General features: G+C 46.0%; 6 protein-coding genes across 6 annotated transcripts; 3 read left to right on the top strand and 3 right to left on the bottom strand.

The window, feature by feature from the left end:
• Positions 1 to 3,418: 3,418 nt before the first annotated feature.
• On the top strand, positions 3,419 to 4,762 carry PHALS_00387 (diaminopimelate decarboxylase; the record flags this gene model as incomplete). The annotated part of the gene is made up of 2 exons (XM_024715702.1): positions 3,419 to 4,626; positions 4,702 to 4,762. 2 exons carry the CDS (start codon positions 3,419 to 3,421, stop codon positions 4,760 to 4,762), a joined length of 1,269 nt encoding a protein of 422 aa, XP_024572436.1.
• A 101-nt stretch (positions 4,763 to 4,863) lies between these two features.
• On the bottom strand, positions 4,864 to 10,038 carry PHALS_00386 (atp-binding cassette superfamily; the record flags this gene model as incomplete). Its single annotated transcript, XM_024715691.1, has 1 exon — positions 4,864 to 10,038. The coding sequence occupies one exon, from the start codon at positions 10,036 to 10,038 to the stop codon at positions 4,864 to 4,866; it is 5,175 nt and encodes a 1,724-aa protein (XP_024572435.1).
• Positions 10,039 to 10,159: 121 nt separating this feature from the next.
• PHALS_00385 (uncharacterized protein) lies at positions 10,160 to 10,805 on the top strand (the record flags this gene model as incomplete). Its single annotated transcript, XM_024715680.1, has 4 exons — positions 10,160 to 10,242; positions 10,334 to 10,443; positions 10,503 to 10,653; positions 10,715 to 10,805. 4 exons carry the CDS (start codon positions 10,160 to 10,162, stop codon positions 10,803 to 10,805), a joined length of 435 nt encoding a protein of 144 aa, XP_024572434.1.
• Positions 10,806 to 11,775: 970 nt separating this feature from the next.
• Positions 11,776 to 14,385, bottom strand: PHALS_00384 (translation initiation factor if-2; the record flags this gene model as incomplete). Its single annotated transcript, XM_024715669.1, has 1 exon — positions 11,776 to 14,385. One exon carries the CDS (start codon positions 14,383 to 14,385, stop codon positions 11,776 to 11,778), a length of 2,610 nt encoding a protein of 869 aa, XP_024572433.1.
• Positions 14,386 to 14,792: 407 nt separating this feature from the next.
• On the top strand, positions 14,793 to 16,589 carry PHALS_00383 (Uncharacterized PHD Zn-finger protein; the record flags this gene model as incomplete). The annotated part of the gene is made up of 1 exon (XM_024731124.1): positions 14,793 to 16,589. The coding sequence occupies one exon, from the start codon at positions 14,793 to 14,795 to the stop codon at positions 16,587 to 16,589; it is 1,797 nt and encodes a 598-aa protein (XP_024572432.1).
• Positions 16,590 to 16,747: 158 nt separating this feature from the next.
• PHALS_00382 (glycosyltransferase family 76 protein) lies at positions 16,748 to 17,644 on the bottom strand (the record flags this gene model as incomplete). The annotated part of the gene is made up of 2 exons (XM_024731113.1): positions 16,748 to 17,451; positions 17,521 to 17,644. The coding sequence occupies 2 exons, from the start codon at positions 17,642 to 17,644 to the stop codon at positions 16,748 to 16,750; spliced, it is 828 nt and encodes a 275-aa protein (XP_024572431.1).
• Between the last annotated feature and the right edge of the window lie 1,515 nt (positions 17,645 to 19,159).

Genomic DNA, 19,159 nt, shown 5'->3' with positions numbered 1-19,159 from the left:
GAGTTTGCAACGCTTACTAGTGCTTGATATATACAACATGAAGTTGAAAGGGTTGATGGTATGATGTTCTCCAACATAATGGGTGGCTAAAGTCTTTGACTCTAATTATCGTCACCACGAGGGTTCATGATCGGTCGATAGCGCCACACCACAAGCCGAAGCCCAAGCAACAATTTTGCATAACTGGACTAGTTCCGTCAGGAAAGTATATATACATGTAGGTTGCAAGCGCAGATGTTACGAAGTGCGCTACAAAAGCAGGATTTTGTTTGAACAAATTTTATGAACAGCGCAATTTGAATCAAAGCTCAAGCTAAGGAGTACAAGAAACCCTCGTTACGACGGTGACGTCGTCTTTGACGGATTTGATCCGCGCCGCGTACGCGGGTGACAGTATGTGTGTAGCGCTGCTACAGGGAGCAAGGAGTTCGGAAACTCGGACAAGAAATGTCGGCGCGTTTTCGCGCACGGATACGCGATATTCGTTGAATAACGGAATGCTGTATTATAGCACCTATTCGACGGATACGCCACGAATTGTGGTTCCTTACGGTGTGGATTTAAAATACCGTATCCTCTTTGAGGCCCACGTCATTTCGATCGTGAGCTGACGAACGGCTCGGTGCGTTGCCACTACTGGTGGCCCAAACTGTACAAGTGGATGAGCACATATGTGCGCACGTGTGAGACGTGTCTGAGGGTGAAACCCTCTTCGAATGCGGTGGCGCCGCTGGCCAGTTTACCGGACCCTCCAGGTGTTGGCAATCTATGAGTATGGGCTTTGTGTTTGGCCTGCCGAAGGACTCGGCGGGCATACGGGTGTGGTGGTCTATGCTGGCCGTTTGAGCACGATGTCTCATATTGCGCCAGTGCTGGACACCATCGACGGTGTGGGTACAGCGACACTGTTTGTCGATTAAGTCTTACGACAACATGGACTCCCGGTGTCAATTGTCTCTGATAGAGTTCAGGCTTCACTGGGGAGTTTTGATCTGCAACACGAGTGTGCTGGGCGCCAAGTATACTACATCAACAGCGGGCCATCCGCAGACCGATGGTCAAAATGAGCGCGTAAATTGCGTCGTTGAAAGCGTTTATTGCATCGTCTACGCTTAGACGCTGAAGCGCCAATTGCCACTCGTAGAGTTTGCTCTGAACAATGCAATGCATTCATCTACCGGCTACACGCCGTTTTACGCGAACAAGCTTGCTAATCCTCGCGTCCCGCTGGCGCCGCCATCCCTGTGCCTGTGACACGAAAAACACCGAGCCTAGCTGGTTTCGTGCGCGTCCACGGATAGAGCCCTTCTTCGTCTTCTGCACGCGGTGCAACTCCGGACAGTACGTCCGCGGCTTCAAGGGAAGCACATCTCAAGCCCACGGCAACTAGGCCGCACATCGCACCAACCATGGGAGACAGATTTTCGCATCGAGGATTTGGAGGAAGTCGACACGAGTCGAATACTCCTTTTCCAGGATGGAAGTAAGAGGAGGGTGAGGTGCGCCAACGGCGCGACGTGAGCCCAGCTCAAACCTTGCGGTCACCATGTCCATTCCCCGACCTCTCGGCTTCCGAGGGGAAGTGGTATTATTACCGATCGCCTCGACGAGGCACAGGAGCAGCAATTGAAGGCTACTCACAGGGCAGTACTCCTGCGATCGGATTCACGTTTAGTCTGAGACCCTCGTGTGGAGTACGACTTCCGCTCGGCATATCCCGCTACTGAAGCGAAATATGCAATCACTCGATCGTTAGGCGTCTACGTAGTCGAGCCCCCGGCCACTACACAAGCTGAGCTCTGTGCACTCGCTTTTTAGTACCACAAGAGGTCCCGATGGATCGAAACTGCGCTCAAATTCGAGCTCAAAAAGGAGGCGCTCCTGTTCCCGCAATGCAAACCATCCCTATGGTGCTCGCCCCTGACAAAACAGCAGCAGATCACTGTCCGTAAAGAAGGCGCTGACTTCCTGTCGACCAGATTGGGTGTCCAACGACACGTTCGTGAATCGATGGCTGAAATTCAAGACATGCGTAAAGAATGCAGATGGAAGCAGCAGAAGAAGTGTGAAAAATTTGGGACCGGAGACCTGGTTTTATTAAATGCTAGAAACTTCCTGCACATGCCGTATCTGCTGTTTGTAAGACAAAGCTCCGTCCACGGTTTATTGGACTGTTTGAGGTCGTGGCACCAGCTAGCCGTTTGGCTATTCCTCCTCCACCAAGTCCTGGTCCATGGGGCTCATTGAGCAGAGAATGCGCGAAGATGGTCCTTGGGATCTTTGACATGCGAGACTCGTACGAGGTGACCGTTAAATGTGAATTGTGGGTATTCATTATTTTGATGGGGGAGAGTATAACGGGGTTACACGTATCCTAGTATAAAAGGGTGGGTCACACAAGATGGTGTAGGTGTGGATTACCGAAGTCGGTGTGATCACACAATGGTGTGGCTACACCATAACAAGAAGCCATTACGTGGCGGGACTGCCAGTAGTTATGCATACTAATCAGGTTTGATTATCAAATGAGAAAAACTTATGACTTAGATATGGGCGGCTTTGCCGCAAATAAAACAGATAAATATGGTTTCAATACTAAACGGTAACGTGCATTTGCCTTCTGTTTAGGTTTTGGGTATCTTGGAGGTAGCGGATTGCGATCCGCTGCACTCATACTGGTTCTAGTATAGAACGTAAGGTCGGTGACTCGAGTAAGCTTCCTCTAAGAAAAGAGATCCGGCAGCTTCGCAGCAATCGCGAACAACATACCGCGACCGACGAATGATTTACTTACTTCACCTTATTGATTTGGATAGCATAATTGACACAATAATTAAGCTTATACAGCGACAGTGCATTGGTCCTCGTTTGCCCTGCCATTTTGTCTCCATGTCAGAGCATATCCTCGATAACTACGTCATCTCTCGATCTTCTGACAATGAAAAGCATCATCTCGAATCTTTTTGTACGTAGTTTGGGTACCGCTGAAGCATCGTTGCACTAAGATTTATTCAGAAGACAAATTTAGGTGACCTCCATCGACTCTTATGACTGAGAAGATGGTGTAGGGTATACTTTTTAAGACGCGGGCCTTCAGACGTCAAAAATTCTGATATATTTTTTGACAGCACTTGGCGACCAAAGCATGTACAGAAATGACACGGCGAATGGCGACGACTGCGGTCACGTGTCGTAACGGGACTTTTTCGTCTCTCTATATTTAAGGCTACAAGCTTTGCTGCACATATACAAGGTCGAAACCCTGAATATCTATTTAAAGATTGACGTATTTAGAGAGGCCTTGCGAAACACATGTCAATAATTTTATGCCAGGAAATTGATTATAAAATTCGAAAAATATTACTTTGCTGTGGTTGGCTGGCTGATATGTATGGTAAACACATCTCATCTTCTTGCAATGCCGCTCCCACTCCCGACGTCCGCTCTAGACCGCCTTGACGCGCTCGCTGAAAAGTATGACACACCATTGCAGCTTTACGACGAGCAGATGATTCGCTTGAATGCGCGGCGCTTGTTGTCCGCCTTTCGCGCACACTTTCCAGATTTCCAGCAGTACTACGCTGTTAAGGCACTACCCAACCCAGCTATCCTTAAAATTCTGTACCAAGAGGGATGTGGTATGGATTGTAGCTCTTCGGCAGAACTGCATATTGTTAAAAAAATTGGCGTTCCAAGCGAGCAGGTCATCTTCACCTCTAATTTCACCGCGCAGAAGGACCTTGCGATAGCTTTTGACCAGGGCGTTATTATAAACTTAGACGACCTATCACTTGTGGATAGTCTTGTCGATGTCCGCAACAAGTGCCCCGATCTTATCAGTTTTCGGCTTAATCCAGGCCTTGGTCGTACCGACTCGGAGACAAAATCGAATGTACTGGGCGGCCCCGATGCCAAGTTTGGCGTTCCTCCTTTCCAGATTATTGAGGCCTACCGTAAGGCACAGCAGGCTGGAGCTAAGCGCTTCGGTATACATATGATGACTGGATCGTGCGTTATGAATCAAGAGTACTGGCGTGAGACGGTTACAGTGCTTTTTAACACCATTGTGCAGCTAAAGAAGGAGCTTAACATCGAATTTGAGTTTATGAACATTGGCGGCGGTCTTGGGATTCCTTACCGCGAGAGTGAGGAACCTGCGAATGTCGAGGCGATTGCCAAGATGTTGCGCGATGTGTTTGATGAGGCGATGAAAGAGCATGGGCTCAAGATATTACCGCGCCTTTGCATGGAAAATGGACGCTTTATGACTGGACCATTTGGCTGGCTGATTACGCGATGTGAAGCCATTAAGGAAACGTATGGATGCTACTACGGTGTTGACGCCTGCATGGCGCATTTGATGAGACCCGGCATGTACGGTGCCTATCATCACATTTCTATTCCGGCGCGAAAAAATGATGATCTATATCCGTCAAATGTAGTTGGCACACTGTGCGAGAATAACGACTGGTTTGCGAAAGATCGCCCCTTGCCCAAAGCGCACGTTGGCGATTTGTTTGTCATTCACGATACCGGTGCTCACTCACACTCGATGGGTTTTCAGTACAATGGGAAACTACGCGCTCCAGAGGTTCTTCTGCGAGTGGATGGTCGTGAGTCACTCATGTAATCTCTCAGATTATTTCTTTTGATTTTTTGTTTCCTATTTGACACTTGTTTTTGTTGGTAATGTATGTGCAGTCGCGAGCGAGAGACATATGAATCCCTATTTGGCAACTGTGTGATGCCTTCGGATTTGTGACTAGGAGGGCAAAAATACGAGGTTCATAGAGGCTTGTTTCAATTTTGAGCAAGTAACAAACATTTTAAATATGCACATCGACTTATTATCATCGTTTGACTTTATTGCGTGCTAATGCCACATGCCACGCCCTTTTCTTCACTTTGCTGACCTGCAAAGTTATTAAAAATTTGTTCAAGTGTCGTCTGAGAAACGGCATACTCGCGGATTCCCACTTGCTGCTTGTTGCTTTCAATGCGTTTAAAGACACTTGCCAGACGTGGTGCTTGCCCTGTGAGCTTATAACGACAGTGATCGTTTTGCCGTTCAAGAAGCATCACACCACTGTTGGCGTCACTTGCAAAACTTTGACGCAAGAAAGAATCCACCGTCAAGAACTGCTCTTCAGCAGCCCACCACGCACAGAGCATACCCATACGTAAGGTGCCATCGCGCTCGAGCGCCGCGGCCAACGTATATCCCGTTGCGTGGCTCATTGTAATTTTGTCTGCCCAAGATGCTTCACCCAATGCTTCACACTTGGCTTGCAGCTCTGCCCATGGAAATGTCGTCGTCATGGCACTGCCACTAAAAACGGAAGCTATGCGAGTCTGGATGTCGTGCATGGGTGTGCCAGTAAGTTTCAGCTCAAGCATTAAACCGTCTCCAAAACGGTGCTTCAGGTGCTGTACACTGCCGAGGCAACGTAAACGACCACCTACCATAATACCAACACGTGTGCAAAGCGCTTCGCACTCCTCCATGCTGTGAGTAGTTAAAATGATTGTCGATTCTTTGCGCTGAGTGGAAATGGAAGCGATGACATTCCACATAAAACGACGCGACACTGGGTCCATGCCTGTCGAGGGCTCGTCCAGAAAAATGATGGGAGGTGAGCCAATAAGTGCAATAGCAACTGAGAGCTTGCGTTTATTGCCCCCACTCAGTGAGCCTGCAAGCTTATTTTCAAAGCTGTCTAAGTTCATTTGATGCATAAGCATCTTGACGACGCTGGTCAAATCTGATTTTTTTACGCCCTTAATACGAGCAAACAGCTCAAGGTGCTCTCTGACTGTCATAAGCTCAAAGAGAGCGTCGAATTGCGGGCAATAGCCGATTAGTCGACGGACTTTTAGCTGCTCGCTCAATATGTCATAGCCACCGAGTGTTCCGTGACCTGATGTCGGAAGGATATCACCAGTCATCATCTTCATTGTAGTTGTTTTTCCTGCGCCATTTATTCCCAAATAGCCAAAACATTCGCCCTTAGGAAGACCAAAGGATAGATTTCGGACAGCCACTTTGTTGCCCTTATAAACTTTACGAATCCGGTGTAGTATAACAGCGTCGTTGTCGGCTCCACCGCATCGTACCCGTTCAGCTTCACGCAACACATCTTCGTCCTCCTCATACGATGCATCTTTTAAATCCGAGTCTTTGAAGACTACTGCTTTGATTTTCGGAAAGCTGAGCAAAAAATCAATTCCGACGGCGATTGTGAAAAAAATGATCGCGTCCAATGCCAAGTAAAGAAGCTCCCAACCCATAATATCCATTGTAAGTGGGCTTATCTTGTCCTCTTTTCTACCAAAAGCAAATTGAATCTCGTGTAAGCACTGGTTTAGCAGTGCACTTCCTAAATTAAAAAGTGGACTTAAACGCCAGAAGAACTTTAACACAGAGTTCGCGTCTTGACTACTCTCACTGACGACGTCCAGAATGAAAGAAACCACCATAAGGACGACGCCCAGCAGAAAATTGGTCATGATGGTGTAAGTCTGAGCAGACGCATGATCCTTGAAGAGATATGAGAGACAGTATGTAAATGGGCAAATGGCTAGTCCAAAGAGAAAAAAGAGAAACACAATGGCTGGAAATGTCTCGCCTGAACAACTTACACAGTTGTTGCCAGTGAATGCTGAAATGTCGAAGATCTGGATTAGCACAAGTGCCGCGATGAACGGAATTATGTACGTAATTAAATCCCAGATATAGTTAGCCAACCAGAAGGCTGGTAGACTTACACCTGAAACAAGCTGTTGATGCTTTGAATTGTGGTTAGCTTGTTTTTCATTAACAAGAAATCCAACGATGGAGGCTGGAAAGAAAGCAAAGGCAATTACAATAAAGATGCATGCAGTAAACGCCAGAAACGATCCGAAGAGTGCTTGCGTCGCTGCTGTCATGGGCAGTGGATATGTGTTCGCTTTAAGTGACACGTCCGATTTACTTCCAGCCATAAAACGATAAAGGGCCTGATCAATTAGAGTTTTGAAAATTACTGCTCCATGAGCTGCAGTCGTATTTACAAATAGATGGTACCCAAAAATATGCTCAGATCCTGAGGCATGGATCAGATAACCACCGTATTGACCTTTTGCAGGCTTATGCGTGACTGTAACCATGTCTTCGTCTGTCTTTCCAAAAGCACGCTGATATATTTTTTCTCCCATTCGCAAACAGTATTCGTTGCTATCAGGAGTGTCCACGCTTGCGAGATCTGCTTTGGTGTAGGTGACATTAAATACTGAAATTGGCCACTTCGTGTAAGGATGAGACGCAATCTCAGCGTTTGAAAAAGGTGACGTCGTACCACCAGTGAATAGTGCGCCCATTGTTTCCGAGCACCATTGAGCGTCGTTGACCTCACAAAAATAAGGTACGCTGGGAACTTTCACCTCAAACTCTGTTGTACTAAGTGCAACCTTGACATCCGACCGAGTAAGTGAACTAGTCTTCAAAATTATAAATCCAGCCGCGAGCAGTGTCACAGGCAAAAGAGCACTGAAAATTATAACTCGACGATCACGCTTTGCGATGCGAAAACGCTTGAGTAAGAGCGCCGATAAATGCACGAAAAACATTGTCAAGCCGTTTAAATTTGCAATGGATGGACCGCTCTGTGGTAAGAGAACACCACTGGCATCAGCAGTTTTGTTTAGAGTATGCTGATTGTCTTCGTCATAAGCTTCGGCAACTTTGATGAACACTTCCTCTAATGTAGTGACTGATATACCGTAAGAAAGCACGCCTAATTCTCGCATTTTGTCGTCTAAGTCCTCATAGAGTTGTGGAAAGGAAGCAGAATTGTCCAGCGGTAGCTGAAATGCAATCTCAGCACCAACATTACTAAGCAGTTTAGCTGCAGGCACGTAGGACGTTATGAGCGACTGCAATTGCTTTTCCTTGAAAGGCACAGTGGTATCATTATTTTTGACCAGCGTAAGATTGTATCCGACACCAAAGCGTTTTTTTAAAAATAGTGATGATCCACAGCACCGAAGTTGTCCTTCAGCCATAATCGCAATTCGATCTCCTAAAATATCAGCTTCATCCATAAAGTGAGTTGTAAGTACCATCACGCGATTGACACGGTTATTAAGCAAAATTTCCCATGTGCTTCGTCGGCTGTAAGGGTCCATACCGCTCGTAGGTTCGTCCAAAAGTACCAGTGAGCTGTCACCTAACAAGCAAATGGCAACTGATAACTTTCGCTTCATGCCTCCTGACAATGAGCCGGAAAAAACATTTCGTTTCTCGGTAAGACCCACTTCGAGAATCTTTTTATTTACCTCGTCTTGAAGAGCTTTGCCATTATAGCCCTTTATTCGCCCATAAAATTGCAAATGTTCCTCAACAGTGAGCTCGCTATAAAGAACGTCATGTTGAAAACAAAGTCCTAATGATTGCCGAAGTTTCCCCATGTCCTGTACAAGTGACAATCCACAAAACGTGGCATCTCCGGATGTAGGTGCGATCATACCAGTAAGCATTGAAATGAGAGTCGTTTTGCCAGCACCATTATGACCAAGCAAGCATGTGATCTGATCCTTATACATGGCTAGACTTACACCTCGAACTGCGTGTTTGATCCCCCCGGGTACAACAAACTCTTTTTTTATGTCTCGAATTACTAGTGCTTCACCTGACCGCTCCTGATTGCGTAAATCCTCACCAGCATCCTCTACATTAGGATTCTGGATGTCTAGAACAGCATGACTGCCATTGGCAGAATTTGTCGAGTCGTCATCAACCTTACTCATGCTAGCGCTTGAGCGAGCAATGTGCATCCAATAGCTAGGGCGCAGCGGGAAATACCATTTTTCCACAGTGCCATACTCGCGAGGTATCACTCTTTCGAGATATAGCCCGGCAAGAGTGTAGAAAAAAACGTCAAACAAAAGCATTCCGATAGCAGAACCAAACCTAAAATTGTTGACTATTGTGCTGGATGACGAAAAGCTCATACCGACACCTGTAGACTCCGCTGTGGCCAACGTCTGCACTCCGAACGCCAAAGCTACAGGTGGAAGCAAGCATACACCGGTCTTGGAATCAATTGTCGATGTGGACGAGAACCCACTCGATACAAAGTACATAAAGAAGAAAAGCACCATACTCGCGAAGGAACCCGTACGCGAACGGGAGAAAAGCGTACTCATAAAAAAGCCGAAGGAAAGAACGCTTAGCGAGAAGAGCAAAAAGAAAATGAAAATAAGAAAAGGATCACTGTTGGGAAAAAGTCCCGCGCTACTGGCTATAGCTTGCAAAATAGCACTCAATGTAAAGATGATCAAGTATGTAATGTACCACGACAAAATGATTGCGCTTTCAGACATACCAAGTATTTTGAGATACTCACGTGAACGAGTTTCCTTTTCCTGAATAAGAACCACAAGCACACGCGAGATCGCATAAAGATATGCCAGCACGAAGACCAACGGAAATACCGAGCTTACTTGATCGTAAAAGGGTGCCGAGAGGAAGCTCTCAATAGGGAATGGGGCTACAGTCGTCGCAAAATATGGCTGTGGTATCTGGCGTAAAGGAACGAGGAGTTGTTCGATGGCAGTAGTTGAAAGCTTAGATTGCCAGCTTGTGCCCGAGTTGCCAAATGCAGAAAGCAAACCAGTGTTTAATAGAATATCTCCTGTAATTGCATGAAAAAAGCGAGCATCGTTCAATTGGCTTTTTACAGCTGTCGATAGTTTCTGCGTACAAATACCAGTAGTGATCTTTGTAACTGAGTTCCATTCTGGCATACAATTAACGAAACGTGTAACGAGAGTCTGCAAGGTCATGAACCCTTGTGATGCATAGGCAAAATAATGCGTCTGTTCGATGGTGCGCTGAAACGGAGCTTCAAACGCTGGATCCCCAAGAGTACGAGGAACAGCTCCGGGAATACCGTGACTTCCCAGTGTTGAGTTCATGCGTATAGAGTACTCAATTGACTGAAATGTGCCGATGTTTTCATCTACTGGATACTCATCGAAAACTAGCGCAGCATAGATCATTGGTGTCTTATATGATTTTCCGTAGTCAACTCTAGCGATGTAAGACTCCAAATCCAATTCGGACTCAAAAAAAACGACACTATTATCAAAACTTGGTAATGTCACACCTAAACTGGCATCTATGACAACGCGAGGGTACCACTTTTTGACGGCTTCAAAAAAATACTTTCGTGTAAAGTCGTTATCGGGAGCAATTGCTATCTTGTAAGGCGTCACATGTTGTCGACAAGGTTCAAGTACAGAAAAAGCTGAAGAAGAGTCTGTGCTAACAAAGCCTCCATAACCTACACTGAAGGTACACATTCTTTGATTTTCAGTTGAAATTTCCGACGTATTGTGAAGTTCAACTGCAGCCCGTAGACCAAGATACGCCATTAGACCATTCAGCGTCGGCTCTTGGACAAGGTAACCATTTTGGAAAAGGGAGAAAGATCTTTCTGAAGCTGTGCTGCTCCAACCTGCAGGAACTTGTACGTCGTCTGACAGTGTTTTAAGAGCCGTAATGAGCAAAATGAAGAGAACCGGCAGAAATATTTCGAGCAATGTGGCCACCCAATGGCGCTTTTTTAGCAACCAGCTCTTAAAAAGAAGCGTTTGCTGTGATGCCAAAACATTGTGAGCGCTTCTTACGCGAGGTCGTTGCACGCTCTTTGACATGATAACTTTCTCTGTTCAGGTTTTGCTCTAACTTGTCCAGGAGGGCGGTCCCGCGATCAAACCTGGTAGAGTTATCCAAATTTTGGCATCGGTTACTAACATCGAGATGAGCGATTAAATTATTTTGAGCTCTGAATGAACAAACCTTTTTATAGATTTTGGTGAGTCTCACGCAGCAGCAATCAATTTTTCTGGAGTCAGGTGACTGCAATTTCAGTTTCAAATAATGGAAAATTGGTCTATGCTTGGTGGCCGTTTATGAGAACAACTGGCGTCGCGTCGACCAGAGCGATTATCTAGTTATCGACCACCTTCTCTCTGAAAATATCGTATGGTTTGCTTAACAAGTCAGTTTTCGAGGATGCATGACATCGCTTTTTATAATCACCTCGTTGCAAGCTTTAACCTTTGTTAACGATCGAGATGTGCTACTTATTCGTCATGAATCTGATCTTCGATTTTCTCGCGGTGAATAAAGCCCAGTAGATTCTGATGCTATCATCAACTTCATGTGGAGTGACTAAAGTGTCATTATAGATCCGATAAGCTGGGTTTGTAAACCACTGTGATAATTATAGTGCTGGGTATTACAGTCAAGTTAATGTAACAAACTTGCAACTAGTATTGTTTGGATTATATATATGCAGCTTTAAAAGATACTATCAGCATTTTTGATCGTGTGCGAAGTAGGGTTGTATATTGATGCAGGTCATTGATCAAACAAGATCTTGATTGCCATGAAGCGATAATACTAAGAAATCAAAAATATCGTGGATCTACAAGATAAAGCTATGGAGAGGCACATACATTCTAGAGCACAGGATAAATTTCTTCATATATCTATGTTTTCAATCAGCTGCGGGTTTGAGGCCTTGGAACGGTTACGCCTGAAACCTAGTCAGTGGATTAACGACATTTTTTACTGCAGAAATTACTGCGCAGACCCATGATAAAACACATAGTTTTGAAGTATTTACAGGTCGTGCCAAATACTGTTTATGTTTACTCTTTATTACTCCCCAGCCGGCCAGTCATCTTTGGTACGCTATTTCTTGATAACTGATAGACGTGAGACAAATTCTAAATTTCGGGCTTCACCAATTTGATAGTGTAGGCCTCGAGCAAGTCTCCAGGCTGAAAATTGTCCATACCTACTAGTTGCAGACCACACTCTTGACCCTTGTTCACCTCGGCCACCTTCTGCTGAAAGTGACGCATAGACGCCATATCTATGTTGTCAACCACAATTTCACCGTCACGCACCAAACGGTATTTTCCCTGCATTTTAAGCGATCCTGAGATAACCTTGCAACCTGCAATATTGGTGGTGCGAGTACCAGACATTGTGATTGGGATGGATTGAATAACCTCAGCCGAGCCAGTGACCTCATGAACCAAAACGCCCTTGAGTTTTTCTTGCAGCAATTCTTTTATATCATCCAGTAAACTATACACCACGCGATGTTGACGCAAAGTCACTTGCTTGTGCTGGGCTTCCTGGTCGATAGAGGCTGGATGCTTGATATTAAATGAGTAGATGATAGCACCAGTAGCTTCAGCCATCACAATGTCTGACGACGTCACTGGTCCCACGGCAGCCATGATACACTTAATCGCAGCCTCATTGTTGGGTAGGGGTGCAATGAGATCTTCGATAGCAGAAATGATACCCACAGAGTCCGTCTTCAACATGATAGGCACCACATTGGCGATATAACCCTCGTCTCCAGGCTGCAACGCTGCTACACGCTTCGCCTCGTCAGCGGCTTCTTGTCGTCGTAACTCAACTTGCTGCCATTTTTGGCGAACCCCTGCAAAACGACGGCGACGGCGCATTCCGTCATCGCCATCACCCATACTCTCTACTTCTTCCGCTTTTGCCAGTTGATTCCAGTGTATCAAAGCCTGACGCGTCTGCACAACTTCCCTAGCACGTTCTTCAGTCGGCACAGAGAGCAAGGCTACACCGCCTTCAGGTAATCCTTTTAATCCAATAACTCGCACAGGGTGACCGGGTGTTATTTGCTTGACACGCTTTCCGCCCTGATCGATAAGAGCACGAATTTTTCCATACTCTAATCCACAAACAACGAAAGAGCCTTGCTGTAGAGTCCCCCACTTAACGATTGCATCAACTTGAGCACCAACGCCCCGAGCCACATTTGCTTCGAGAACAATTGCTTCACCCGCTGCATTTGTATCACCACGAAGGTCAAGCATTTCTGCGTGAAGAGCAATTGTCTCCTTAAGTTGGTCAAGTCCCTCGCCAGTCTTTCCTGAAACAAAGACAATGGGAGTATCTCCACCCATACTTTCTACTACGATGCCCTGATTAAAAAGTTCGGAGCCAAGGCGAGTGGCAACCTCCTTTCTGTCATGCTCGTGCATATCCATCTTGGTAACTGCTATCACAAGCGGCACATTATTTTTACGAGCCAAGCGTGCTACCTCAATTGTCTGCGGGCGAACACCGTCATCAGCTGCTACCACGAGGACGAGAAGGTCCGTAAGTTCCGAGCCACGTGATCGCATGTTGCTAAATGCCGCATGACCAGGCGTATCAATGAACGTTACTTTCGAATAAGAACCAAATTTTTTGCCCAAGTCCACTGAAAAAGCACCGATGCTTTGCGTGATACCCCCCGTTTCAGTGGCCGCAATCTTTGACTTGCGTAGAGCGTCAAGCAATGTAGTCTTACCATGATCAACGTGACCCATAACAGATACAATGGCTGGTCGTACAGGAAATGCAGAACAGTCTTCCGGTAAAGGTGTTGGGACAAGATCGACAAAGTCTGGGGGAAGCAATACTGGGATCATATTTTGCGAATCTACCACAAGCTCAGCAATATCGCTCATCAGCACCGATTCCTCGTTCAAACCCACTTCGCCCAGATCTTTTAATGCGCGAAAAACCACGCTCGTCTTGACACTCATTCGATCCGCCAGATCTCTGACCGTTAAAGACGTCGGAATTTCAATTTCTTGAGCTGGCAGCTCGTGCCTGGGTTTCCGCTTTACCACTTTCCGTTGTTGTCTCCGAGAATGACGACGTTCACGCTCTTCCACGTCGCCATGCCCTTCCCAGTCAATATCTCCAAACAAATCTGATTCCGAGTCAAAAATGCTATTTTCGAATTGAAAGTTCTTGAGAAGATTACGCGTCTGCTTCTTGCGCTTCGTATTCATCTTTATCGCCATTCGACTGGATGGCGGAGACTCGATGCGATTGCTATCACGATCGATCGGAATACCAAGTGCTGCTAATACTGTCGATGTATCGTTACTACTTGAAAAGAGCTTCGTCTTTTTAGATTGCAGACGCGACTGCTTATGCTGCAACTTAGAAATCGTACTATCTTCTTCCTGTATATCCAGGCCCAACTGCGCCATCGTAAGCTCGGATTTTTCTTCATTTCTGCCACCAGCTTCGACACGGACGATCAAGTCCAGCGACGGTGTCTCGCCCGTCTTTGGCTCTGTCGTCGTCTTGACGCTATTTGTTAAATCCTCAAACGCAAAGCTTAGCAAATTTTGAAACTTATTTGTAAACACAGGTAGCTCCTTGTCCAGCAACCTATCAGATCGGTATCGTTTTGGCCGCTGTTTATTTTTAAATTGGTTGTGCTTCAGACCAGCTTTGGCCACACCCGGCTCCGCTGACTTTGAATCTCTCGACAGCTGACGCATGCTATTAAAATGACTTCGCGCGTGTGAGTTAGGCGCTGATGAAGATGCAAAATGGCGTACTAGCACTAGACATGTCGAAGCATTTGGGTAATGCTTTACAAGCATTGCTGAGCGACTCAGTAGCGTCCACTGACCTACCGTCATTTTATCTGCTTACTGATTGGTGTGGTGTGTACACCGATATACACTCAGGTTGACTTTATCTATTTTCAGACTATAAAATTGTAACCTTCCGAGCTGGTGCATTTGCTACATCTGGGGGCTGGGCTTTATAAATGATGCTTGGTATATCTCCATTACTATCTAGAGGTAGAAATCCAATCTCAAGCCCTGAAACTCGCGTAACTTCGTCGTATTTAACGGCGCCAGCTTGCGATGGGTTTTGTCGGTTCTCCATAAGACCTAGGATGCACCTTAAATTATTGAAAGAGATCAAGATGCTGCCGCTGGAAATACGAAGCTATAAACGCTTTGTTTGTATTCAGCAGGACGACGTGATTAAATGCAAGGGGAGTCACCAAGAGCACTCGGTCGATAGTCCACTTCCAACATCGTTTAGTAGTAACAGTGACGACAGTAGCACTGTCAGTAGTTCCAGCTTCGCATCAAGTGAGCAATCGAATGTAAGTAATGACGAGATGTCATCGTCACCTGGTAGTAACAGTAATGGAGGAAACGGAGGTGATGAAAGGAAAAAGAATGATGACGAAAATTACGACAACGGTGGCATCAGTGACTCAAGCAATGAAAACTCTGCTGATGAAAGCGAGCAGGAAGAAGATGACGGAGCCCTTCTACATACAGATGATGATAAAGGCATTGCGCGTAATGGTGTCGACTTTACTGATGAGGATCTGAGCAGTGATAGCGACGAAAACTCGGATTTGGAAAATTCGTACCCTCGATTGCCGTTAGCGCCTGTAGATACGCTGATTGCTGTTCGACAGCGAGCTGCATACAAAGAGCTGCAGTTAAATGTGAAACTTAAAGAGAAAGTTATTGAAGATGCAAAACAACGACAGCAGGAGCGACAACAGGCGCAGCGGTCAAAAATGAGGAATAGGACGTCACGATCAAAGCGAAAACACAAGACTGCTGGCGAAATGATATTTGAAAAATGTAATGGCTCTGCTAAGGTAGAGGAAGGGGTTGAGGATGATTGGATGGTGGATTGCTCTTGTGGAATCAGGGAAAAAAATTATGACGATGGAACGTCAATGATTCAGTGCGATAGCTGCTCCCACTGGGTGCATGCAAAATGTGCAAACAAGCAGCCTGAAATTGTGGCTCAAGAACATTTCTTATGCTTTCGGTGCGGTTGGATGTTTGACTGCGTTTGTCATGTGCGTCGTCAGCCCAATCACGATGATGGTCATCGTATGGTCGAATGCGAAAGCTGCAACACGTGGCAACATACCACATGCGTTGGTATTCCGATGACAGAGGAGCCTGCGGATGATTATCGATGCCCAAGATGCATAAAGAAAGGTCGCCGACTTGGTGCTGTATCAAGAACCCGAAATTATAATTCTCGACAACGACAGCGGGGTCATCTTCGGGGTCGTAGGAATGTCACTTCAATGGATGCTGACTCAGCAGCTCGCTTTATTAAAATTTCAACCCCGCCTCGTGCTCACAATAGCTGGCGCACCGATTCGAAAAATATGGTGGTGGAGGAGAAGAAATATTTAGATATATGCTCGCCATCTCCTTCTTTATTTCCAGCAGGATCTCCTCCGACGACTTCTCTTCCATCGTCCTTAACACCACCACCTCCGCCATCCGGTAGATTAAGTCGGAAGGTCGCTGAGTCTTTGGTTGAAGATAGAAAGCCCGTTTATCACGAACAAAGTAAAGTCAAACAAGAGCGTCATTCTAGCCAACCACAGCGCAAGCTGGGTCGATCGCTACCAAACAGAAGTTTGAAAAGGCCCCGATTGCACACGGTGACGTATGATCAGGGCCATGTCGAGCAACCCCAAAATACTGTAATTTTATCGCCTAGAGGCAAAGGGCCAATGCTTCAAGGGTATTTATCTGTTTTGACTGAGGAAGATACACTATCGTCTCAGTCATTGGACGTGCGACCTTCAATTACAATAACTAAGTCAACCAGTGCAAGTGGTGATAAATTAAATGGTCGTAAGCGTAAGAGTAATTCTGCACGGAATCGTTTAGCGAAGAAGCTTAGAGGAAAGAAATAGTTACTGCGGTAAATGATGTTCTGGATTACCATGAACGTTATACATGATTATTACAGTGTATGCATGACCAGTTAGTACGAATACGGCCACGTTAAGCATTACAATTATTACAAGGTACACGATGCGCAAAGGGACATTCCCATTTGAACTTAGTTATGCTACGTCCACGGGTAAAATGACGGAAAGAGAACACTACCCAGTATAGTAAAGAGCAAAAAGTAGCCCACAACAAGTCGACCGTATCGTGTCAAAGCTGGTGACACATTCTTTTTGAGTCCGGAGTCATCACAGATAAGTGTGGCAGGGTGCCAGAACAATGATGGACACGCGGTCAATAATCTTGTCGCCACTTGGATATGAACGAAAAGCAGCGCATTTACTACTAGAAAAAGCCAATGTATGTAATACGGGGTAAGAGCAGCGCCTCGACGCGAATCCCGTCCTGATGGCTGCAATACTACAAGTCTTGGCACGGCAATTCCTCGAAAGAACTCAAAAATTGCATGCAAGCTTATCGTTATAATTGGTGCAGCAAGCATAAAGTTTGGCAGCTGCTTCATTTGATAGTAGCGAAAAAGACCCACGTTCCAGTATTCACTCTGAATGAATGTGTACATTGCAGTCCAGTTCACTTTAGCATTCGTACACCAGCTACGGTCTTCCGTCGCATGATCCATAGATATTTCCCATCCAAAGCGTTGTCGAAGTGAAGGGCAGTATGGCATCATCGAAGAAATAAAGTAGACGATCTGAGGACCAATTGCAAGTACACCGAGAGCTGCAGTGCGTACCCAGTATCCTAAGAACCGAGAAAGCTCTCGTGGTGACGGTGAAACAGTCAGACGATGCCATGCTATATGCACTGTACAAAACAATATCATACAAATTGGTGTCGATCAATGAGGAAGCAGCCGATTGTAGCTAAACGCACGTGACAGAAGGACTCCATTAGATCGCGTGACTGATGCTGCACCGAATAGCAGCGCAGAGCGCACTAAGTCCAGGAATGATCGACTAGCCTTCGGCGCCTGCGCGTGTCGTGCCAGGTAAAACATGCCGCTGAAGCTTAACAAACACATCAAACTCTCCGAATAGATAGAAGACATGAAGATACTGGACGGTGCCACGCAGAAGAGGTAGGATGCTCTTAACGCGGTATCTTTGTCCCCTAACAAAATGCAGCACAAGCGGTACAGGAATAGTGCTGCCAGCACGAAGCTCGCATTACTGATTATCCATCCACTGACAAGCACGGCAGCCGTATTTTTTAAGGGAAGAAAAGCAGCGAACAATCGTATCAGCAGCGGGTAGAGCGGGAAAAATGCATGAAAGTGCTCAAAGTCGTAGCCGTGCAGCGCGATATGCGAGAAATAGACGCCATCCCAATTACTTGCCACTGCGAGGGATAAGTTACCCGCATGTAAGTGCGAAGAAGTATCAAAAGGCGTGACGATAGCGGAAGTAGCCAGTGCTAGCAAAGTTACACACACTCGTGTGGCCGCCGCAAAGGCAATCACACGGCGCTTCATTTATATCCAAACAAATTTAGTTAAAACTTTTGTGTTGAAATACTTTGCGTAGTATGTGTACTTTTTGGAGACGATTGGCCAAATATTTCAGACACCGTATTACCAAAAATAATTTACTAAGGAAGGGTAACCTCCAGACCAAGGTCGGCGCATTGCCACATATTGATAAAGTAAAATTTTTCGTGATGTCGCGAGTGCAGCTTCCAGCTGCGTACGCAAGCAGCATTTCACTACAAACATGCAGGCTTTATTTACTCTGCGTGTCCAGACTACGTCCTTATCATCTCTTCAAGCTTGACATTATTTAATTACAGCTATCCAGTTCAGTGACGACCATGTAACGGGGTAACACGAACCCTAATAACAGGGGGTGTGCGTATCACACGAGATGGGCATAATGTGACCACAAACTTAAACAAGAATACGAGACCGGGCTAGGTAGCCAGTACTTATGGATGTGTTTAGATTTTACTATACATATTTAGTATATTTAGGAAAATCTAAACTTTCAACATTCGGATAAAAATATCAGTTTCGATTTTGAACAGAAGTGTTCGTTTGCCTTGGTAAGGCTTTTAGGCAATTTTAGAGGCAGCGGATTGCGATCCGCTGCACTAGCTCTTGGTTCTTGTATAGAACGAAAGGTCGATGACCAAAAGACGCTTCCCCAAGCGCAGAGCTACGGCAACCCCGCTGCACTTGGTAGCACTTGTAGTCAATCTACACCTGAGTCGTTTCGACTGATCCTCTGTGAGGATAGAGGAGTATTCCTCTTTGCCCCAGTGCATGCAGGACGGGCTTAGTAAGCTGATGTTCTTGCTTGGCCCTGAGGCCGTGCAACACCTTGTGGCACAAGGCCTCGAGGCAATCGGTGTGCGTCTAGAGGCGTTTTCGAGCTGCTGGAGCACTTGCAGCAAAGGATGTCTGCATCGTTTGCGTCTACAACGCCACCGTCAGTGACGGATTACTTCCCCCGATCTAAGCCGCTCTTGGTGAGCGTTAAGGTCTTTGAGGGGAAGGATGGAGAGAATCTCCTACTTA

This window comes from Plasmopara halstedii (genome assembly GCF_900000015.1).
Source record: "Plasmopara halstedii genome assembly, contig: Scaffold_110, whole genome shotgun sequence".
NCBI lineage: Eukaryota > Oomycota > Peronosporomycetes > Peronosporales > Peronosporaceae > Plasmopara > Plasmopara halstedii.
This window is presented reverse-complemented; position numbering and strand designations above follow the sequence as displayed.